At 40.5% G+C, this 20215-nt stretch overlaps 1 protein-coding gene across 1 annotated transcript in view; it reads right to left on the bottom strand.

The window, feature by feature from the left end:
* Positions 1-1019: 1019 nt before the first annotated feature.
* LOC139369596 (VPS10 domain-containing receptor SorCS3-like) overlaps positions 1020-20215 on the bottom strand; it is a 244686-nt gene continuing 225490 nt past the window's right edge. The window contains exons 19-27 of the mRNA XM_071108850.1: positions 17690-17876; positions 15303-15436; positions 14485-14608; positions 13928-14040; positions 6209-6340; positions 5788-5899; positions 4112-4217; positions 1654-1814; positions 1020-1176 (exon numbers count right to left, since the gene is read on the bottom strand). Coding sequence (XP_070964951.1) covers positions 1118-1176; positions 1654-1814; positions 4112-4217; positions 5788-5899; positions 6209-6340; positions 13928-14040; positions 14485-14608; positions 15303-15436; positions 17690-17876 — 1128 coding nt within the window. The 3' untranslated portion in view covers positions 1020-1117. The remainder of the gene's footprint in view (positions 1177-1653; positions 1815-4111; positions 4218-5787; positions 5900-6208; positions 6341-13927; positions 14041-14484; positions 14609-15302; positions 15437-17689; positions 17877-20215) is intronic.

Genomic DNA, 20215 nt, shown 5'->3' with positions numbered 1-20215 from the left:
AACACCTGACATGTACAACAATGTGGGATCATCTTGATGAGTCAGACACAAATTATATCCATGGATCATAAATGGTCGACTCCACTTTTCTCGTTACATTCAAAGGGCAAACATTAGAAATAATCCCATAATGTTTATGGCAAGTTTTGTATTTTACAAAGAGTTTAACTGTTGAGATGCAGGTAAAAATGACCACCAATTCTGTGTTTTTTTTTTAAATTCCAAGTAGGGGAGGCGTTGTGTAAACCTGGTTTGATATTTAGAAAATGATGCCCATCTTAACAGTTAAACCCTTTGTACAAGACAGATAAATTATATAGCCATAAATTAACTAAATTAATAATATGCAAGTCTTTATATATACTGTATTTAAAAATGGCTGAGCTCTTTTAATTAATAGAAAATAACTATTTACAACACTTGCTTATCTACAACACATACATCTCGTACTTAATAATAACATGCACAAGTCAAGGACCTAATTAAAAACAAAGTTGGACTCATTCTATAAGTAACATCTTTCTTTTTAACAAACTTTTAAGAACTGATAACAGGCCATGACTAGATCTCCTGTGTTCGGCATTGTACTTTTACTACAAGCGTGTGAAAAGTAAATATACACATATTATATACAGAGCGATAACAGATATCTAAAGATAATATGGTACAATTTCAATAATATTCCCTGTTAGATCGGAGACCTAGACCTAATGGCCCATACAGACAAAAACTCTTATACCTCATGAAAACTAAAATGTTAAGAAATGTACATAACTCTCTTCATAGGTTTTGATAAAGGCTTTGAGAAAAGTCAATGAAATAAGACAATTACCGACTGAAAATTAAACCTTTCTTCATAATCCAAATTGTGTTACAGAAGGCCTATGTAGCTTATACTTGTTATTAAAACTTGTCTTATTTAGTGGTGTGAGTTCCAATTTGCCGCATAGATGCTATCAGACAAGACACCCATGCACTTCAGTATAAATGAGGTCCTTAGAAAACTATTAACATTGGGGTTGTGTTTGAGAAATTACAAAAGAAACCAGAAAAGAGTGAACCCTCAAAATGGCAATACTTTAAGTCTGTACACATTTGTTGCATTCCTTCCCTGGCTTTACACGCTAGTACAGTTAGGAATCTCCCTTGTGCTCTCGCAGGCATTTCCAATTTGCCCTGGGGTAGAGAGAAAAAAACACAACATAAGAACAACATAGGTTAGTCCACTGGTAGTAGAGGCTTTGATGTCTGTGAAACAAATACCTACCTTGACACTGATACTGCCTGTTAATTACTGGGGTTTCATTACAATGTCTTATCAAAAGCTCTTAAGCTGTTGTTTCATATGTGGGACATTAGTGGCTGACCCATTGGTTCATTTGTTTCCTTGTTTTCTTCTGAAGATTCTCTACTCCTCCTTTTTCCTAACAGTTAATTCCATGTGAAGAAACAATGTAGACTTTATAACACAATGTAGTGTATACACTGCAGGTCAAAAGTCAACATTTTATACATGGAGATATGACCCATATGTGTTTTAGTCCAATAAAATTCATTTGGACAACGTATGTGAAATATTGTTGGAAGTTCAAAGTCACCAAATGAGCAATTTGCTATTCAAAAATGATTTATCAGACTATGTATGTATCTTACGTTTAACCCTGGCGTCCATCTCCTTCTCCATGACTTCTTTGGGCGTAGAGAACTCACTGAGGGTGGTCTTAGGCGTGCTGTCACTCTGGCTGACCGAACCGATCATCTCCTGCTCTTTCTCCTGGTTCACCTCCGCGTATATGTTCATCCAGGGGATTTTTCTACAGATTGGTAAATGTAGACAGACAACAGCCATGTTACAATAGGGAATGACTATTCAATGATGGTCCGTCCCATTGGCAGCATGTATATTACACTTTTTGTTCAGCGTTGGTATGTTGACAAAACTACACTGCTCAAAAAAATTAAGGGAACACTAAAATAACACATCCTAGATCCGAATGAATGAAATATTCTTATGAACTACTTTTTTCTTTACATAGTTGAATGTGCTGACAACAAAATCACACAAAAATTATCAATTGAAATCAAATTTATCAACTCATGGAGGTCTGGATTTGGAGTCACACTCAAAATTAAAGTGGAAAACCACACTACAGGCTGATCCAACTTTGATGTAATGTCCTTAAAACAAGTAAAAATGAGGCTCAGTAGTGTGTTGTCTCCACGTGCCTGTATGACCTCGCTACAACGCCTGGGCATGCTCCTGATGAGGTGGCGGATGGTTTCCTGAGGGATCTCCTCCCAGACCTGGACTAAAGCATCCGCCAACTCCTGGACAGTCTGTGGTGCAACGTGGCGTTGGTGGATGGAGCGAGACATGATGTCCCAGATGTGCTCAATTGGATTCAGGTCTGGGGAATGGGCGGGCCAGTCCATAGCATCAATGCCTTCCTCCTGCTGACACACTCCAGCCAAATGAGGTCTAGCATTGTCTTGCATTAGGAGGAACCCAGGGCCAACCGCACCAGCATATGGTCTCACAAGGGGTCTGAGGATCTCATCTCGGTACCTAATGGCAGTCAGGCTACCTCTGGCGAGCACATGGAGGGCTGTGCGGCCCCCCAAAGAAATGCCACCCCACACCATGACTGACCCACCACCAAACCGGTCATGCTGGAAGATGTTGCAGGCAGCAGAACGTTCTCCACGGCGTCTCCAGACTGTCACGTCTGTCACATGTGCTCAGTGTGAACCTGCTTTCATCTGTGAAGAGCAGGGCACCAGTGGCAAATTTGTCAATCTTGGTGTTCTCTGGCAAATGCCAAACGTCCTGCACGGTGTTGAGCTGTGAGGACAACCCCCACCTGTGGACGTCGGGCCCTCATAGAGTCTGTTTCTGACCGTTCGAGCAGACACATGCACATTTGTGGCCTGCTGGAGGTCATTTTGCAGGGCTCTGGCAGTGCTCCTCCTGCTTCTCCTTGCACAAAGGCAGAGGTAGCGGTCCTGCTGCTGGGTTGTTGCCCTCCTACGGCATGCTTTGGACACTACGCTGACAGACACAGCAAACCTTCTTGCCACAGCTCGCATTGATGTGTCATCCTGGATGAGCTGCACTACCTGAGCCACTTGTGTGGGTTGTAGACTCCGTCTCATGCTACCACTAGAGTGAAAGCACCACCAGCATTCAAAAGTGACCAAAACATCAGTCACGAAGCATAGGAACTGAGAAGTGGTCTGTGGTCACCACCTGCAGAACCACTCCTTTATTGGGGGTGTCTTGCTAATTGCCTATAATTTCCACCTGTTGTCTATTCCATTTGCACAACAGCATGTGACATTTATTGTCAATCAGTGTTGCTTCCTAAGTAGACCGTTTGATTTCACAGAAGTGTGATTGACTTAAATTTACATTGTGTTGTTTAAGTGTTCCCTTGATTTTTTTGAGCAGTGTATATTAATCCCCCTATTATCATGAAGCCACTAGATATCTAACTAAGACAATCTTAATCTTTACATCATTAAATCCCCATTTGACATCAATGTAGTGATATAAGACTGTAACCCTGATGCATATACATTTTGCCTAATCTCAGAAAAATATTTCCCCATTTATATTTATGAATAGAAATTTGTTTCATCCACTCATACTTCAATTTCTTTCCAGTTACAAGTCATTTTGTTACTTAATTGTTTTGCTTTGTCGTGTGTGACATTTCAATAAATCAGTTTTTTCTTTAGATTAATGCGGGAATTTCCATATCCATAATTGATGCATTTTCAGCAGACTTTTCCATGAGAATCATTTTAATAATTCAGCTACTAACAGCCAAAATATGGCAACAGCATATTAAGCAATTGAATGATAGTTTTCTTAACATAACATCACTGATTCACACACGTGCCTCATGCATCCAAATCACTCTAAATCTGTTTACTACATCTACAGTATTAAGGAAATTTGAAAAGTTACTTCAAAGAAACGTCATTAGTTAATTGTTGGTTGATGCAGGCCCTAACAATCTGTGCATTATTAATGATGATAGCAGGTTATTCAAGCAGTGCTGCGATACAGTGTTCAAAGATATAATCATAAAGTACTGTACATACGTACCTCTTGAATTTGTAGATGAGAAACACTGCTAAACCAAGGAACACTACTGACAGGAGCATCAGCATGGCTGAACTGCTGTGTCTCGGGCTGGAATCCACCAATGGTGCTGTAACAGAGGGTGGTGGACGATGAACGCTAAACATAACAAGAACAGACCAACACAATAAAGGCTAATCTGGGAATGCCTCTGAGATTTACTTGCTTCATTGCCAATATTGATCCTATACCGTATAATATTGTATCACTAATAACACCCATGGAGTACAGTTGAGATATATCTTTGGCTTCAAAATATTCTGCTACAGTAGGGCTACATACAGTCAATGAATATGCTTTACTTGAATCAATTTGTTGATTCAAGTAAATGAATCCGGCTATGTATTATGGGTTGATCCAAGGCAATGATAGTGCATTTTTAATATCTCAAATTTAAAAGGCTGTGATTGCATGTAATTACCTTTTCTCCAACTAAAAGACATTGGCTTTAAACAAGCACAGCAGCATTTATATTCAGATGTAAATGCTAAGTTGTGGTTAAAACAAGCCTTTTACAACTGTCACAAATGAAGTGCAACACAGCAACACTTACTGTGGAATAAACTGGAAGTATGTGGTGCTGATTATACTATTTAACACCTCTCTCTGTGGTATTACACACCCTTGACACACTAACACACACACACACACACACACACACACACTTTACGGTCCAGCACCCGCAGACCTGCTTGTGTATACCTAGTCCTTTAAGCCACAGACTGCCAGCTCAAGGCTATGTGTTCTCACTGGGATTATGTGGCTAATAGAACCGTCAGAATATGTACTATTAGACCTGTCAAACCTGGCAAATCCTCTCTCCAACCTCCACCTCCACCCTTACAGAGAAAACAACATGTGAAGAGTTCCAAAAAGTTACATTTTACGTGAAATTATCTGATTTTCCACACGTGAAATCATGTGGACTTTCCTTAAGGGCACTTCCAACTTTAACCCTCAACTCTTCCATGTGGACCCAGCTGCTGTCGTAAGTGTGGTGTTGTATGAGTATATACTGTAGTAGAAGGCTGGACCACTGCTCTGTATCCATTCAATACTCTCAACTGAGAATCTTTTTCCATTGTGAAAGAGAATTTGTTGTGTTGTTTTTGGGTGGACGCTGGTAAAGCAGTACACCAAACTGGTGTAATGTTGTTGATTATTTTTAGGCGATTCTGATTTTTGCATGCATTGTGAAACAAACTTCTCTTTTTTTGTCATTTTCTCAAGGACTAAATAATCAACAAAATTATACTCAGTGCAACACTCATTTTGTGGTTGGATGGTTGTTCAAGACAGTGAACAGATGTTGGGCGACTTGATGGTAGATATAAAATATCAATTGTCTCAAGGAGTTCCACTTAAAATCAAATCCATTCTTTCTTTCCTCCCATGTCCTCCTCCAATCTTTGCACATCCAAAATGGTGACAAACATATAAGGCATTCTAAATACAGAACAAAAAATGTGTTTGGTTTATGCTATACAAATATGAAGACGTTAGCTCCAGTAAATGACATTGCAATTATGACATCACAAAAATAAACAAACACAGCTGAAAAACAGGAGAATATGTAGAGAAAATAATGATTTATCATGCAAGGACATACAGTTAATATATTTAATTATCTTGATACTAACTTCTTTCCTTACCCAAAGTTAGCTGCGTGATGTAAACGATTACTCTTGCTCCTGGCTTTAGCTCAAACTCCACCAGATTCTGGTTCAGAGCGCTGGCAAGTATCTCAGAGATCTGTTGAAGGAGATGAAAGAAGCATCATTTAGTCAAACAATTCTCACACTTTTCAGCTCTTTCAATTCACACACAATGCATAATTAAATAATTAAATAACATTTGCTGTTTCGTCATGGTTCAGTTGTATCAATTGTCGGACTAGGAGTATAAAATGAATGTCTGCATGTGTGTGTCATTTCAGCCATGACAATGCATTTATCCTATTGTGTGAATTGGCGTGAAGGATTGGAAACAATTTGTCATACATGCCATGACAGAATTACAATGACACTCAAAATGTCATTGTTCAATCTAACTATCCCATACCTGCTCTAGCTCCTCCTCGCTTTTTTTCCGGCCCTCTGATTGGTTCTTGTGTGGTAACAGGAAGAGCTCAGCGGCCGTTGGCACACCTGGAAACACTTCAACCAATAGCTGATCCTCTGGAAAGTCTGACACCTGTTGACAATGGACAATACTGTTGCAATATGTTCATACTTGTATGGTATTCTTAGTCTACAGTTAAAAAAACTGCCCTTAGATCATATACATATTTAACATATTTTGAAATCAAAGGAGAGGGAGGTGACAATGAAAAAGATTGGGGCTTGACCAAGATGTGTTAATAACCAATGCTACAATATGTCACCAAACCAATAGATGACAAGTCAACATTAATACAACTTTATTTTTTTGGTAACACCTTATTTGACACCTAGCATCATAACACGTTATGACGCGGTTTTAACCATATGTCATAATAGTTGACATAGCATTGTCACTGTTATGACACGTATATTTAGACAAGTTGTGACATACAGTGCTAGTCAAATGTTTGGACACACCTACTCATTCAAGGGTTTTTCATTGTATAACAGTGGTGAATACATCAAACTATGAAATAGCACATATGGAATCATGTAGTAACGAAAAAAGTGTTAAACAAATCAAAATATATTTACATTTTAGATGCTTCAAAGTAGCCACCCTTTGCATTGATGACAGCTTTGCACATTTTTGGCATTCTCTCAACCAGCGTCATGAGGTAGTCACATGGAATGCATTTCAATTAATAGGTGTGCCTTGTTTAAAGTTAATTTGTGGAATTTCTTTCCTTCCTAATGCGTTCGAGTCAATACGTTGTGTTGTGCCAAGGGAGGGGTGGTGTACAGAAGATAGCCCTGTCATCAATGCAAAGGGTGGCTACTTTGAAGCATCTAAAATGTAAATATATTTTGATTTGTTTAACACTTTTTTGGTCACTACATGATTCCATATGTGCTATTTCATAGTTTGATGTATTCACTATTATTCTACAATGTAGAAAATAGTACAAATAAAGAAAAACTGTGTCCAAATGTTTGACTGGTATTGTATATTACAATATTTTATGGCTGATTATGACATCTATGTAAGAGTGTTAAAGAGCACACAAAAAACTAAAACACAAGGCAGACCAATACAATCTACTTGTAAATAATATGTTATATAACATTTCTTAAATTGTCCATTTTATTAATTGTGCACACATTGATGCCAAACATGTGCCTAGCCCAATGCTCTGTCACTGATGACTGGGATGAAAACAGGAGAAGGACAAAACACCCTCTTTGGAACTTATGACTGGCGGTAAAAGCCTATCTGGCTTATATTATTACCCTTACAACAACAGAAATGTTCCAGATTTTGGAATCAAACTTAGTTTGTTCACAACATTATATACATGTATATGTCGTGGTACCACTAGGGGGAGACATTCAAACTGTTAACTGCAGTGCGAGCCTCATACGTTGGAAGAAGAGAAGCAGGAAGGGAAGCCCAGTGGAAACATGGAGAAAGGAAAAAGGAAGCTTCTTGGCAGGGAAAAAAAAATAAAAAATAATACAATTTAGAGATACAGTGGGGCAAAAAAGTATTTAGTCAGCCACCAATTGTGCAAGTTCTCCCACTTAAAAAGATGAGAGAGGCCTGTAATTTTCATCATCGGTACAAAAAAATCCAGAAAATCACATTGTAGGATTTTTAATGAATTTATTTGCAAATTATGGTGGAAAATAAGTATTTGGTCAATAAAAAAAGTTTATCTCAATACTTTGTTATATACCCTTTGTTGGCAATGACAGAAGTCAAACGTTTTCTGTAAGTCTTCACAAGGTTTTCACACACTGTTGCTGGTATTTTGGCCCATTCCTCCATGCAGATCCCCTCTAGAGCAGTGATGTTTTGGGGCTGTTGCTGGGCAACACAGACTTTCAACTCCCTCCAAAGATTTTCTATGGGGTTGAGATCTGGAGACTGGCTAGGCCACTCCAGGACCTTGAAATGCTTCTTACGAAGCCACTCCTTCATTGCCCGGGCGGTGTGTTTAGGATCATTGTCATGCTGAAAGACTCAGCCACGTTTCATCTTCAATGCCCTTGCTGATGGAAGAAGGTTTTCACTCAAAATCTCACGATACATGGCCCCATTCATTCTTTCCTTTACACGGATCAGTCGTCCCTTTGCAGAAAAACAGCCCCAAAGCATGATGTTTCCACCCCCATGCTTCACAGTAGGTATGGTGTTCTTTGGATGCAACCCAGCATTCTTTGTCCTCCAAACACGACGAGTTGAGTTTTTACCAAAAAGTTATATTTTGGTTTCATCTGACCATATGACATTCTCCCAATCTTCTTCTGGATCATCCAAATGCACTCTAGCAAACTTCAGATGGGCCTGGACATGTACTGGCTTTAAACAGGGGGACACGTCTGGCACTGCAGGATTTGAGTCCCTGGCGGCGTAGTGTGTTACTGATGGTAGGCTTTGTTACTTTGGTCCCAGCTCTCTGCAGGTAATTCACTAGGTCCCCCTGTGTTGTTCTGGGATTGTTGCTCACCGTTCTTGTGATCATTTTGACCCCACGGGGTGAGATCTTGCGTGGAGCCCCAGATCGAGGGAGATTATCAGTGGTCTTGTATGTCTTCCATTTCCTAATAATTGCTCCCACAGTTGATTTCTTCAAACCAAGCTGCTTACCTATTGCAGATTCAGTCTTCCCAGCCTGGTGCAGGTCTACAATTCTGTTTCTGGTGTCCTTTGACAGCTCTTTGGTCTTGGCCATAGTGGAGTTTGGAGTGTGACTGTTTGAGGTTGTGGACAGGTGTCTTTTATACTGATAACAAGTTCAAACAGGTGCCATTAATACAGGTAACGAGTGGAGGACAGAGGAGCCTCTTAAAGAAGAAGTTACAGGTCCGTGAGAGCCAGAAATCTTGCTTGTTTGTAGGTGACCAAATACAGTGCCTTGCGAAAGTATTCGGCCCCCTTGAACTTTGCAACCTTTTGCCACATTTCAGGCTTCAAACATAAAGATACAAAACTGTATTTTTTTGTGAAGAATCAACAACAAGTGGGACACAATCATGAAGTGGAACGACATTTATTGGATATTTCAAACTTTTTTAACAAATCAAAAACTGAAAAATTGGGCGTGCAAAATTATTCAGCCCCCTTAAGTTAATACTTTGTAGCGCAACCTTTTGCTGCGATTACAGCTGTAAGTCGCTTGGGGTATGTCTCTATCAGTTTTGCACATCGAGAGACTGACATTTTTTCCCATTCCTCCTTGCAAAACAGCTCGAGCTCAGTGAGGTTGGATGGAGAGCATTTGTGAACAGCAGTTTTCAGTTCTTTCCACAGGTCTGGACTTTGACTTGGCCATTCTAACACCTGGATATGTTTATTTTTGAACCATTCCATTGTAGATTTTGCTTTATGTTTTGGATCATTGTCTTGTTGGAAGACAAATCTCCGTCCCAGTCTCAGGTCTTTTGCAGACTCCATCAGGTTTTCTTCCAGAATGGTCCTGTATTTGGCTCCATCCATCTTCCCATCAATTTTAACCATCTTCCCTGTCCCTGCTGAAGAAAAGCAGGCCCAAACCATGATGCTGCCACCACCATGTTTGACAGTGGGGATGGTGTGTTCAGCTGTGTTGCTTTTACGCCAAACATAACGTTTTGCATTGTTGCCAAAAAGTTCAATTTTGGTTTCATCTGACCAGAGCACCTTCTTCCACATGTTTGGTGTGTCTCCCAGGTGGCTTGTGGCAAACTTTAAACAACACTTTTTATGGATATCTTTAAGAAATGGCTTTCTTCTTGCCACTTCCATAAAGGCCAGATTTGTGCAATATACGTCTGATTGTTGTCCTATGGACAGAGTCTTCCACCTCAGCTGTAGATCTCTGCAGTTCATCCAGAGTGATCATGGGCCTCTTGGCTGCATCTCTGATCAGTCTTCTCCTTGTATGAGCTGAAAGTTTAGAGGGACGGCCAGGTCTTGGTAGATTTGCAGTGGTCTGATACTCCTTCCATTTCAATATTATCGCTTGCACAGTGCTCTTTGGGATGTTTAAAGCTTGGGAAATCTTTTTGTATCCAAATCCGGCTTTAAACTTCTTCACAACAGTATCTCGGACCTGCCTGGTGTGTTCCTTGTTCTTCATGATGCTCTCTGCGCTTTTAACGGACCTCTGAGACTATCACAGTGCAGGTGCATTTATACGGAGACTTGATTACACACAGGTGGATTGTATTTATCATCATTAGTCATTTAGGTCAACATTGGATCATTCAGAGATCCTCACTGAACTTCTGGATAGAGTTTGCTGCACTGAAAGTAAAGGGGCTGAATAATTTTGCACGCCCAATTTTTCAGTTTTTGATTTGTTAAAAAAGTTTGAAATATCCAATAAATGTCGTTCCACTTCATGATGTTGTTGATTCTTCACAAAAAAATACAGTTTTATATATTTATGTTTGAAGCCTGAAATGTGGCAAAAGGTCGCAAAGTTCAAGGGGGCCGAATACTTTCGCAAGGCACTGTACTTATTTTCCACCATCATTTGCAAATAAATTCATAAAAAATCCTACAATGTTATTTTCTGGATTTTTTCTTCTCATTTTGTCTGTCATAGTTGAAGTGTGCCTATGATGAAAAGTACAGGCCTCTCTCATCTTTTTAAGTGGGAGAACTTGCACAATTGGTGGCTGACTAAAGACTTTTTTGCCCCACTGTAAATCCGTTGATGTTGTTGTTGTACTGAATTCTTTACGATCATGTATTTTTTCCTCATATAACTTATGGAAAATACACATTATACATCCTGTGTTACTCTACTTGGACTAAGAAAATGTACGTTGACACTCAAGAGGCATTATGACCATCATAATGATATAAGCCAGATAGGTCTATCATGTACATGCCCTTATGTCAGTCATCAGTCACAAAGAGGGTGTCTTGGCCTACTTCTGAAATCTGCTCCTGCATTCATCCCAGTCCAGAGCAACAGTGCATTGGGTCTGACATCAATGCGTGGGCAATTTTAGAAAATGCAATATAACATAAATATACTGTTTACAAGTAGGCTACGGTGTGATAGAATGGTTTGCTTTGTGTGGTGGGTTTTGACACTCTTATGTAGATGTCATAACCAGCCTTAAAATAACACAATGTCACAACAGTTTAAGACAAGTTGTTTTAGCTTTAATGACAAACAATGACTATGACTGTGACATAACATGTTAAAGGTGTTAAATAAATATTAAATAATATAGGTGTTAAATAAAGTGTTGAACTTGTTTCAATCCAAATTCAACCTCCATGTTTTTGCAAAAGTGTATTTCTTTCTTGATGAGAAGAGTATGTCTTGCAAAACAACTGTTTTTCCATGACTTCAAAATAGCTACTACTAAATGTTTTTCTTCAGAATGTCCTTTATCCACTTTAGATTACCAGCTAGGCACAGGGTTCCAACCAGAAATCAGTGTCCATTTAAAAAGCCACTCATGTTTTTTATGGGTTATCTATTTGGCTACTGGCGGACAATGGAGTGGCGTAGTCGGCGAGTCACATACACTTGATGCACATCAATTATCAAGCCTTAAAATCACTATTTGAGTAGAAAAGTACTCAAGTAGTGGACAATTATAGAGCAAAGGAATTACATGCAATGAGGGGAAAAAGGTATGGAATGGGAGAGGGAACGGGAGATGGAGGGGATAGGATACAATAGCACCTGTAAAAATCAATACACTCAGCACAAATGTTCTTTTTGCGATCACTCATTACTCTAAAAAGCCTTCGGGCTCTGTGTGCTTAGGTAGCACTGGCATTTTGTGCCCCCAAAACTCATTTTCTGGAGTGAAAAATCTGATCTGGGTTAAGGGAGGAGAGTGGGTGAGTCAGACTGAGTCAGATGAGTGAGTGTTTTGGAGGGAACTTTGTCCATGCCCAAATTTGGCTGAAAAACCACCTTTTCAAGACTGTATCTTGTCGCTTTAATATTTTAACAGCAAACGCTTTTGGATCGGCTTCCTCACAATCTTACTGTATGCAAAGCTAAATAAATAAGATGAAACAGTGGTTTATTACTAATTACTATTGTAAACACACCAAGACGTGGATTCTGCTTCTCATTCGTCATGAACTTGACAATATTGGGTTATACTATTTTCACAACAATGTTGTTATAAATATGTAATGATGATTCACCTATATCTATGATTTTATTCTGTGAAGTCAAGTACAGTCGTTACCCGGGGGGGGGGGGGGGGGGGTGCCCTCTCTTAGGGAAAAAAATAGGACGTGTTAAACTCTTTCACCACACTGATAGATGCATTAACAGCTGGTGGTGAAACCAGGGGTGGCTTCCGCGAAACATAGAAAATTATATGAATTTGCCGACAGCCACTGTCTGGAACTTGAGAGTGAGCCTTCGGCATCTTCCATGTTCCGCAGGGGGAGGAAAGAAGAAGCCAGAGAAAGCGGAGATGGAATGATTCTGGAAAATAACTTGAAATAGCCTCTTACTGAACTCCCCATTCAAACCTCTATTAGGCATTGGGTTGGAATCAGCTGAGGAGGAACAGTGCATCCCTGCCTGACTCTCACTATTGTCAACCGTAGAGCTGTACTGTAGTACGGCAATACTGCAGTTTAATAGACTTTAATTGCAATTTTGCTGAACCTTCTCCTTTTCCTCATTGTGGGGAGTTGTTTACCTTGACACAACAGAATATGTTTCATTTTGAGGGTGAACTGAACGTGAACCGCAGAAAATTCGAAAATAAAAATGAAGGTAAAAATTCTAATAACACTTTGTATGACGATTTTTGCACAATATCTAGGCTATGCAACCTATGCCAACGCTAGCAGTACATGGACGAATAGGCCTTAATATGATTTTCTTTTAGAGACAGGGTGAAAGAGATGAAATGAGGATTAAACGGAATATGGAGGAGCACGTGACACATGGACTAGTTAGTGTTCATAAACTCAATAGATACCGTATAATGTATGTTGGTCCTAAAAGGTTGTATAACAAAACATTCTGTATGAAAAGTGGTGCTGTAACCCCCTATTGCTGTAAATCCCTATTGAGGCTAGCAATTAATAGCCCAAGCTAGATATATAACCTTAACTGAGTGTGCCCCTCTGTTTAACACAAATCAATTGGTTGGTGCTATACTATACTGCCATGAACATAGTATGTGGCTCCCAGAATGCCAGGTGATAAGGTGCACTTTATCCCTCACAGAGCTTCACCCTGTCCTCCATCACAGTAGCTCCCTCCACTGGCTCTCAGACTAACTCGCCTGAGGCGCCTCTCATGTCAAATCAACTGTGGGAGTTGGTGAAAACACATAGAGACCACAATTCTCACACTAAAGGCCTAAACCAACACACAAAGTGGAAGAAAAACACACTTAAATATGACATATCAGTGCTAGCTCTCCTCCACAGATACTACGCACATCCAATGTCACAGTAATGCCTAGATCTCCTTCATTCCAGGCTAATTGCCGAAGAATGCATTTCATTGCTCCAACTTCTGTTAGTGCTAATATAGCTGCCTCGAGGGAGGAAGAAGAAGCCGAGACTCTCGCACCTGTGTGATAACGAATCATAGGACAGCCCGAGGGTGAATGCCAAAGCGTCTGAGAGGATAGGAAGAAACAAGAGAGAGAGAGAAAAATAGAGATGGAAGGAATTCACACTTACTTGGAGCAGAGCCTTCTTAATGACTCTCCCCACATCCTGTCTCCACTCGGGGACGTCAGGGTTGTACTCGTCCAGATTAGGGGAGAAAGATAAAAGCAGAGATTTGAAGAACTCTGTCAGAGAGAGAGAGAGACCCAGGGGAGAAACAGAAACAGACCGTTAGTTCAACTCCTGATCTCGGTGCATTATTCTCAAGGTATCCTGTCCATTCCCCACTGTCCTTCATTCTGGTTGTGTCCCTCTAACTGTCTTCTGACAGGTGGGAAAGCTGACAGAGATGTTGGTGTGTGTGCGTACAGTATGCATGTGCTCATGGTTTGACAAGAGGAGTTGATTGCTTGCACGAGTGATTTCTTAGACAATTGGGGAAATGTCCCCCTTCGCATATCCTGACATATTCAAATGTAAAGTACCCTCAAACATTGCCTGCTAGATGTGCAAATTGGCATTGCATCAAGCAGAATAATTTGATTAGGGTGATCCGAGAGAGAGAGAGAGAGAGAGAGAGAGAGAGAGAGAGAGAGAGAGAGAGAGAGAGAGAGAGAACTGATGCTTACCTTGGACTGCTATTGTCTTAGTGTCTTGCAGTATGGCGTTGGCTGAAGACACTTGGACCGTAACAGTGTTCATTCCCTCGCTGGTGAAGGTGTACGAGATGCTCCCATCTAAGCTGATCACCGGCTGGAGGAAGAAGGCACAAGGACAAAATGGATGATCACAATTTGATCAGGTAATATAATCCCTTCACCTAAAACATTTACCTAAATCCCCGGAACATGAAACAAACCCATTTCAGATGATAACAACTTCTCCTTGAACTTCTCACTAAGAGTAGTTGGAGCTTCTGACTTGAGTAAAACCCTACAAAAACATCCTCCACATAAGACCTAGAACCAATGCAGCTAAGGTAATAACTCATGACAAACTAATAAGATCAGAGACTGCTATCACTGTCGTCTTCCACAATAGAAGAGGTCAATGTATGTAATACCATAGACGACATGTATAACCCATATATACATCAGTGGAGGCTACTGAAGGGAGGACAGCTCATAATAATGGCTGAAGTGGAATTGAACTGGAATGGAAACCATGTCTTTGAAGTGTTCGATGCTGTTCCATTTATTCTGTTCCAGCCATTACAATAAGCCTGTCCTCTGATTTAGTTACAGTTACACCAGCCACCACTGCAGTACATGTACACTATATGGCATTATAGGGTAAGACCCCTTTTGAATAGTGTCAGTTTACCTCTACTAATGTTGTAGAGCAGGTAACCCACATATACTGAATACCATACACAACACTGGAGTCCCACAGGGCTCAGGTTATAGGCCCTCTTCCCTGTAGACCAAGTGTTTTAAGTCTAGTTTACCTCAGTGCTGTTCCCCAGCCACCAGAAGTAGGTGAGGGTCCTTGAGTGGATGGGCCAGACCACTGCTGTTAGGTTTACTTCCTTGTTCTTGATGGCCACAAATGGAGCCAGCAACTGGACATGTTCCACAGGACCTGATACAAACACAGAGGATGATTCATATTCAGTATTGGATGATTCAGACTCAGTACTGGATAATACAGAGTCAGTATTGGATAATACAGACTCAGTATTGGAGGATTCAGACTCAGTATTGGATGATTCAGACTCCATATATGATTGTAATTACATGGACATTGCTTGAGACTGCCTAACTACACAATATGAAAATCACTCGCACATCAAAATATTATTTTTAGATAATTTTTTGTTTAAATATGAAAAGCACTGGCACATCCGAAGATCATTTTTTACAGCTGTGTGGGAAAAAAAGAAATAGAAACCTTCTGAAATAAAGAATTAGAGAAAATAAGATCTCCCACACCGCGCTTTCCAGTATCACTTATCATTATCACAGGGGTAGTGTGTGGGATCTTCTTTTCAATAAGACTACTTTAGCTGAAAAGGGAAGGTGAATGAAATCTTCCTCAACAAATGTCATTAACTATCATAATGTTCCATACTTTTGATGGAATTTAGTTGAAGAACAAGATTTATTATCGACTTAAAACACGTTGACGTTATCATGTTTTTGACGTGATACCTTGTGAGTAATAGTGTTGTCTGACATGCTGAGACCGTAATGGGAGTTGACGTGGGTGTACGTGGCATTATCGTGATCTAAGTGGTGAAGGTTCCTGTAGGAGAGAGATATAACAAGGTATTTTAACAGTAAAACTCCGGCTGACAGTGGTGTGACTTGGCGTTCTGGTGTGTACTGTACGTCTCCGCCTGGGCTTCTGTTAACACTTATCCTCTTTAACTGAGACTAATCTTTATCCTAGCTTTCAAACGTGTATGCAGTGTATGTGTTAGTGTCTGTGTATGTTTGTGTGTGTGTGTGTGTGTGTGTGATGTGTGTGACAGAGATAGAAAGTGTGCGTATCTGTGTGTCTCCCCCTTTTAAATTTGTGTCTATGCGGATGTGCGTGTGTGTGTGTGTTGTGTGTGTGATGTGAGTAATTTGGTCAGGCTCCCTAAACTGTGTCTAGTGTTAAAAATATTCCAATTTGAAATATGTGGTGGCATTGTGATTGGCACATTGCTAAAAGCATTATCTGCACACTCTCTCCCCTGTAAATTCCCTCAAAATGTGCCAAACAGCCTCCCGAGTGGCGCAATGGTCTAAGGCACTGCATCGCAGTGCTTGATGCGTCACTACAGACCCGGATTCGATCCAGACTTTATCACAGCCGGCCGGGTCAGGGAAACCATGAGGTGCCGCACAATTGGCACAGAGTTGTTCGGGTTAGGGGAAGGTTTGGCTGACAAGGATATCCTTGTCGCATCGGGCTCTAGAGACTCCTTGTGGCAGACCGGGTGTCTGCAATCTGACTGCAATCGACAGGTGTTTTGTTTCCTCCGACACATTGGTGCGGTTGGCTTCCAGGTTAAGTGAGAAGTGTGTCAAGAAGCAGTGCGGCTTGGCAGGGTCATATTTCGAAGAACGCATGGCTCACCACCTTCAACTCTCCCGAGTCCGTATGGGAGTTGCAGCGATGAGACAAGACTGTAACTACCAATTGGATATCATGAAATTGGGGAGAAAAAAGGGTAAAAGTACAAAATAAACTATAATAATTTGTACCAAACCAGGAAAAAACACCAGCAGAATCAATGACATCAATCATATCAAAGTAAACTGACTAAAAGTGACGTGGCGACCAGAGACAACATTTAAATGGCACCTTCACTAATTGACGAAAGCCTCGCTTTTCAAATCAAGAGACAAGGGGGCAATTCAAACACTGCACCTCAAAGAGCTGGATAATTCTTGAAGCCTTTTAGACATAAGCATGTTATATTTGTCACTATTATTTACTTGACATTTGGCTGGCTTGTTCATTACAAGATGAAAAGAGAGAGGGCATCAAAGTGCTGTACTATGTTGAAAGCATTCTGGTACTTTGCCTTTAACTGGCCCCATTGTACACTGCTGTATATTTAGTAAGGTGGTTATTTACAGAGGAATATGAGGCAGAGCTATTCAATTATGATCATTGAGAACCACAGCACTGTTGTTTTCCATTCTTTCCCTCCAATCAGGGACTGATTCAGACCAGGGTCACCAGGTGAGCGACCACTCTGGCCAATCAATGGCCGACGTCACAGTAACTGACCAATTATCTACCAGGTACAGTACACACTAAAACCAGAAGTACTTCATTCCTAGATGGCGGGAATTGAATATTCCTGACAAAATAGATGAATGTATAGAGGTGACGTACACGTAACATGAAGGTACAACGTGGTAGTATCAAATCCCAGGGTGTTTTCCGCCAAGGCTGAGACACGGAATATCCCAGCCGTCTTGTAAACATGCCTGATCCCCTCTTCGATCCAGCTCAGGTTGGAGTAGGAGACTGCCGTGCCATCCCCGAAATCTAGTTGGATGTTGGTTCTCATTGAGTCACCCTGGAAAACAAGTAAAGTCTCAAGTGAGGACGACAGATGAAGAAAGACAGAAAAAAAATATATAATAATAATAATATGAAGATATAGTTCATCATTATAAAAAATAAATATGTAACAATTCCATTGTATTTCAGAGCCCAGCTAGATGCTTGTACTTTTGTTTATTCTAGACATAAATACATGTCATTGTTTTGTGGCGGCAGGCAGCCTAGTTGTTAGAGTGTTGGGCCAGTAACCAAAAGTTTGCTGGATCGAATCCCGAGCTGACAAAGTAAAATGATGTCATTCTGGCCCTGAATAAGGCAGTTAAACCACTGTTCCCTGGTAGGCAGTCATTATAAATAAGAATATTTTCTTAACTGACTTGCCTAGTTAAATAAATGTTTTAAAAAATTGGGTTCAATACAATGCCTCAAATCCACAGTACTATTCAGTAAGCATGCATGGTCCCAGGCAGGACATCATTGTCTGTTTCTGTCAGAAGTCCAACAGATTGTGTTGTGACACCTCTACATCAGTGTGCATCCTGAGTCTGAAATGAGTCCCTGTGGTGAGTGTGTGTGTGATGGAGAGAGAACCACAGGGAGGTCGAAGCAGTGTAGTAATCAAGAGACAGCAGGGTGGCAGGTACACTAGTCAACAGACTGCTGGACTACATTCGCAGTCAGCACAAGCCCAACATTGGGGTTGCATCATATTCTGCCCCACTGTGAGAGCAGTGTGTTTGCCTGTTACCTAAAATGAGGTGTGAGTGTCTCTCTCTCCTTATTCACAATCCGTTTTCTTTATTTTCAAGCACAGCAGAGTATGAAAACAGGAGAAGGCTTCTGGGGGTATATTTCACGCCATTGTACACTGAAAATTATAAACTATGGATAAGCCAAATAAAGAAAGGCAGAATAGAATGGAAGAAAAGGGATAACAGTGGCAGCTATTGTGTGGAACTGTAGTGGCGCCGATGTCATTCAGGATTCTGTTGGTGTCCTCTGTTCACTTTCTCTGGACACTTCTAGTTCTCTATCGAGGTGTCCTGGGATCACTAGCAAATCTGCATGAGACTGATGCTGGCCTACTGGCTAAATGTCAAGCTTTGTGTCCGTGGCTCCATGTGTGACTCAGAGGGCCTCCAAATCCAAAATGCATAATAGGGTAAGCGTCATGGTCTGGACAGCAGTGCTGGTTGACAATAATGGGTTTTGTTAGTTCAGGTCCAAACACAGCAGGACTGTGTAAAGGAGTCTTGTTCAGGTGAATGTCAACACACAAAGGATGGTATAAACGGTGTGATGTCAGTGCTGTCATGCTGATGGTGTGTCATACCTGGGTTCAAATAGTTTTTTATTTCTTTTAAATGCTTTGAGCGTTTGATTGAGCCTGTCTGGAGAGCTAGATGGACGGATTTGCTCCTTTGGGACTATTCCATTGGTTCTGGTTGGTGTACACATTACATGCTATAATGTAGCTAATGTTGGGTAAATCTGGATGGTGTAAACATGACATGCTAGAAGGTAGCTAATGTTGGGTAAATATGTTTGGTGTAAACATGACATGCTAATGTAGAGTAAATCTGGACGGTGTACACATCACATACTATAAGGTCACTTTGTGATAATGAAACCTTGACGTGTGACACTACAGATCTCATCCCTCTCTCAAAACATCAAACTTTCTTCCACCTCCCTCCTTAATTTTTTATTTTTCTGAAGCGCCATGTTTACTACCCAGCAGTACCACAAATTAAATATTTAGGCCCATTTGCTCTCCCCAAGAAATTCTACCATCTTGGGCTTCATGAAAATATATTAAAGTCTGAATTCAACAGGAGCGAAGGATTTTCCTAATGCATAAGACTCTTCACCTCCATTAGTCTCCTGTGATAGTTGTTTTTAATTATTTTGGGACTGACATTTTTATAAAATACATACAATACTCTTATCAGAGGAGGCCTCTCTTTGTCACGCCCTGACCTTAGAGAACCGTTTTATTTCTCTATTTGGTTAGGTCAGGGTGTGATGTGGGGTGGGCATTCTATGTTCTATTTTCTATGTTTTGTATTTCTTTGTTTTGGTCGGGTATGGTTCTCAATCAGGGACAGCTGTCTATCGTTGTCTCTGATTTGGAACCATACTTAGGCAGCTCCTTTTCCCACTTGTCTTTGTGGGTAGTTATCTTTGTTAGGGGCTCTAAAGCCCTGTTAAGCTTTACGGTCGTTTCTTTATTTCTTGTTTTGTTGGCGTCATTATATAAAATAAAAATATATGTACGCTAACAATGCTGCACCTTGGTCATTTCCTAACGACGGCCGTGACACTCAATTAAATAAATCAATTATAATTTCC

This window comes from Oncorhynchus clarkii, chromosome 17 (genome assembly GCF_045791955.1).
Source record: "Oncorhynchus clarkii lewisi isolate Uvic-CL-2024 chromosome 17, UVic_Ocla_1.0, whole genome shotgun sequence".
NCBI classification, from domain to species: Eukaryota; Metazoa; Chordata; class Actinopteri; order Salmoniformes; family Salmonidae; genus Oncorhynchus; species Oncorhynchus clarkii.
Note: the sequence above shows the minus strand (reverse complement) of the source record. Positions and strands in the feature narration are given on the sequence as shown.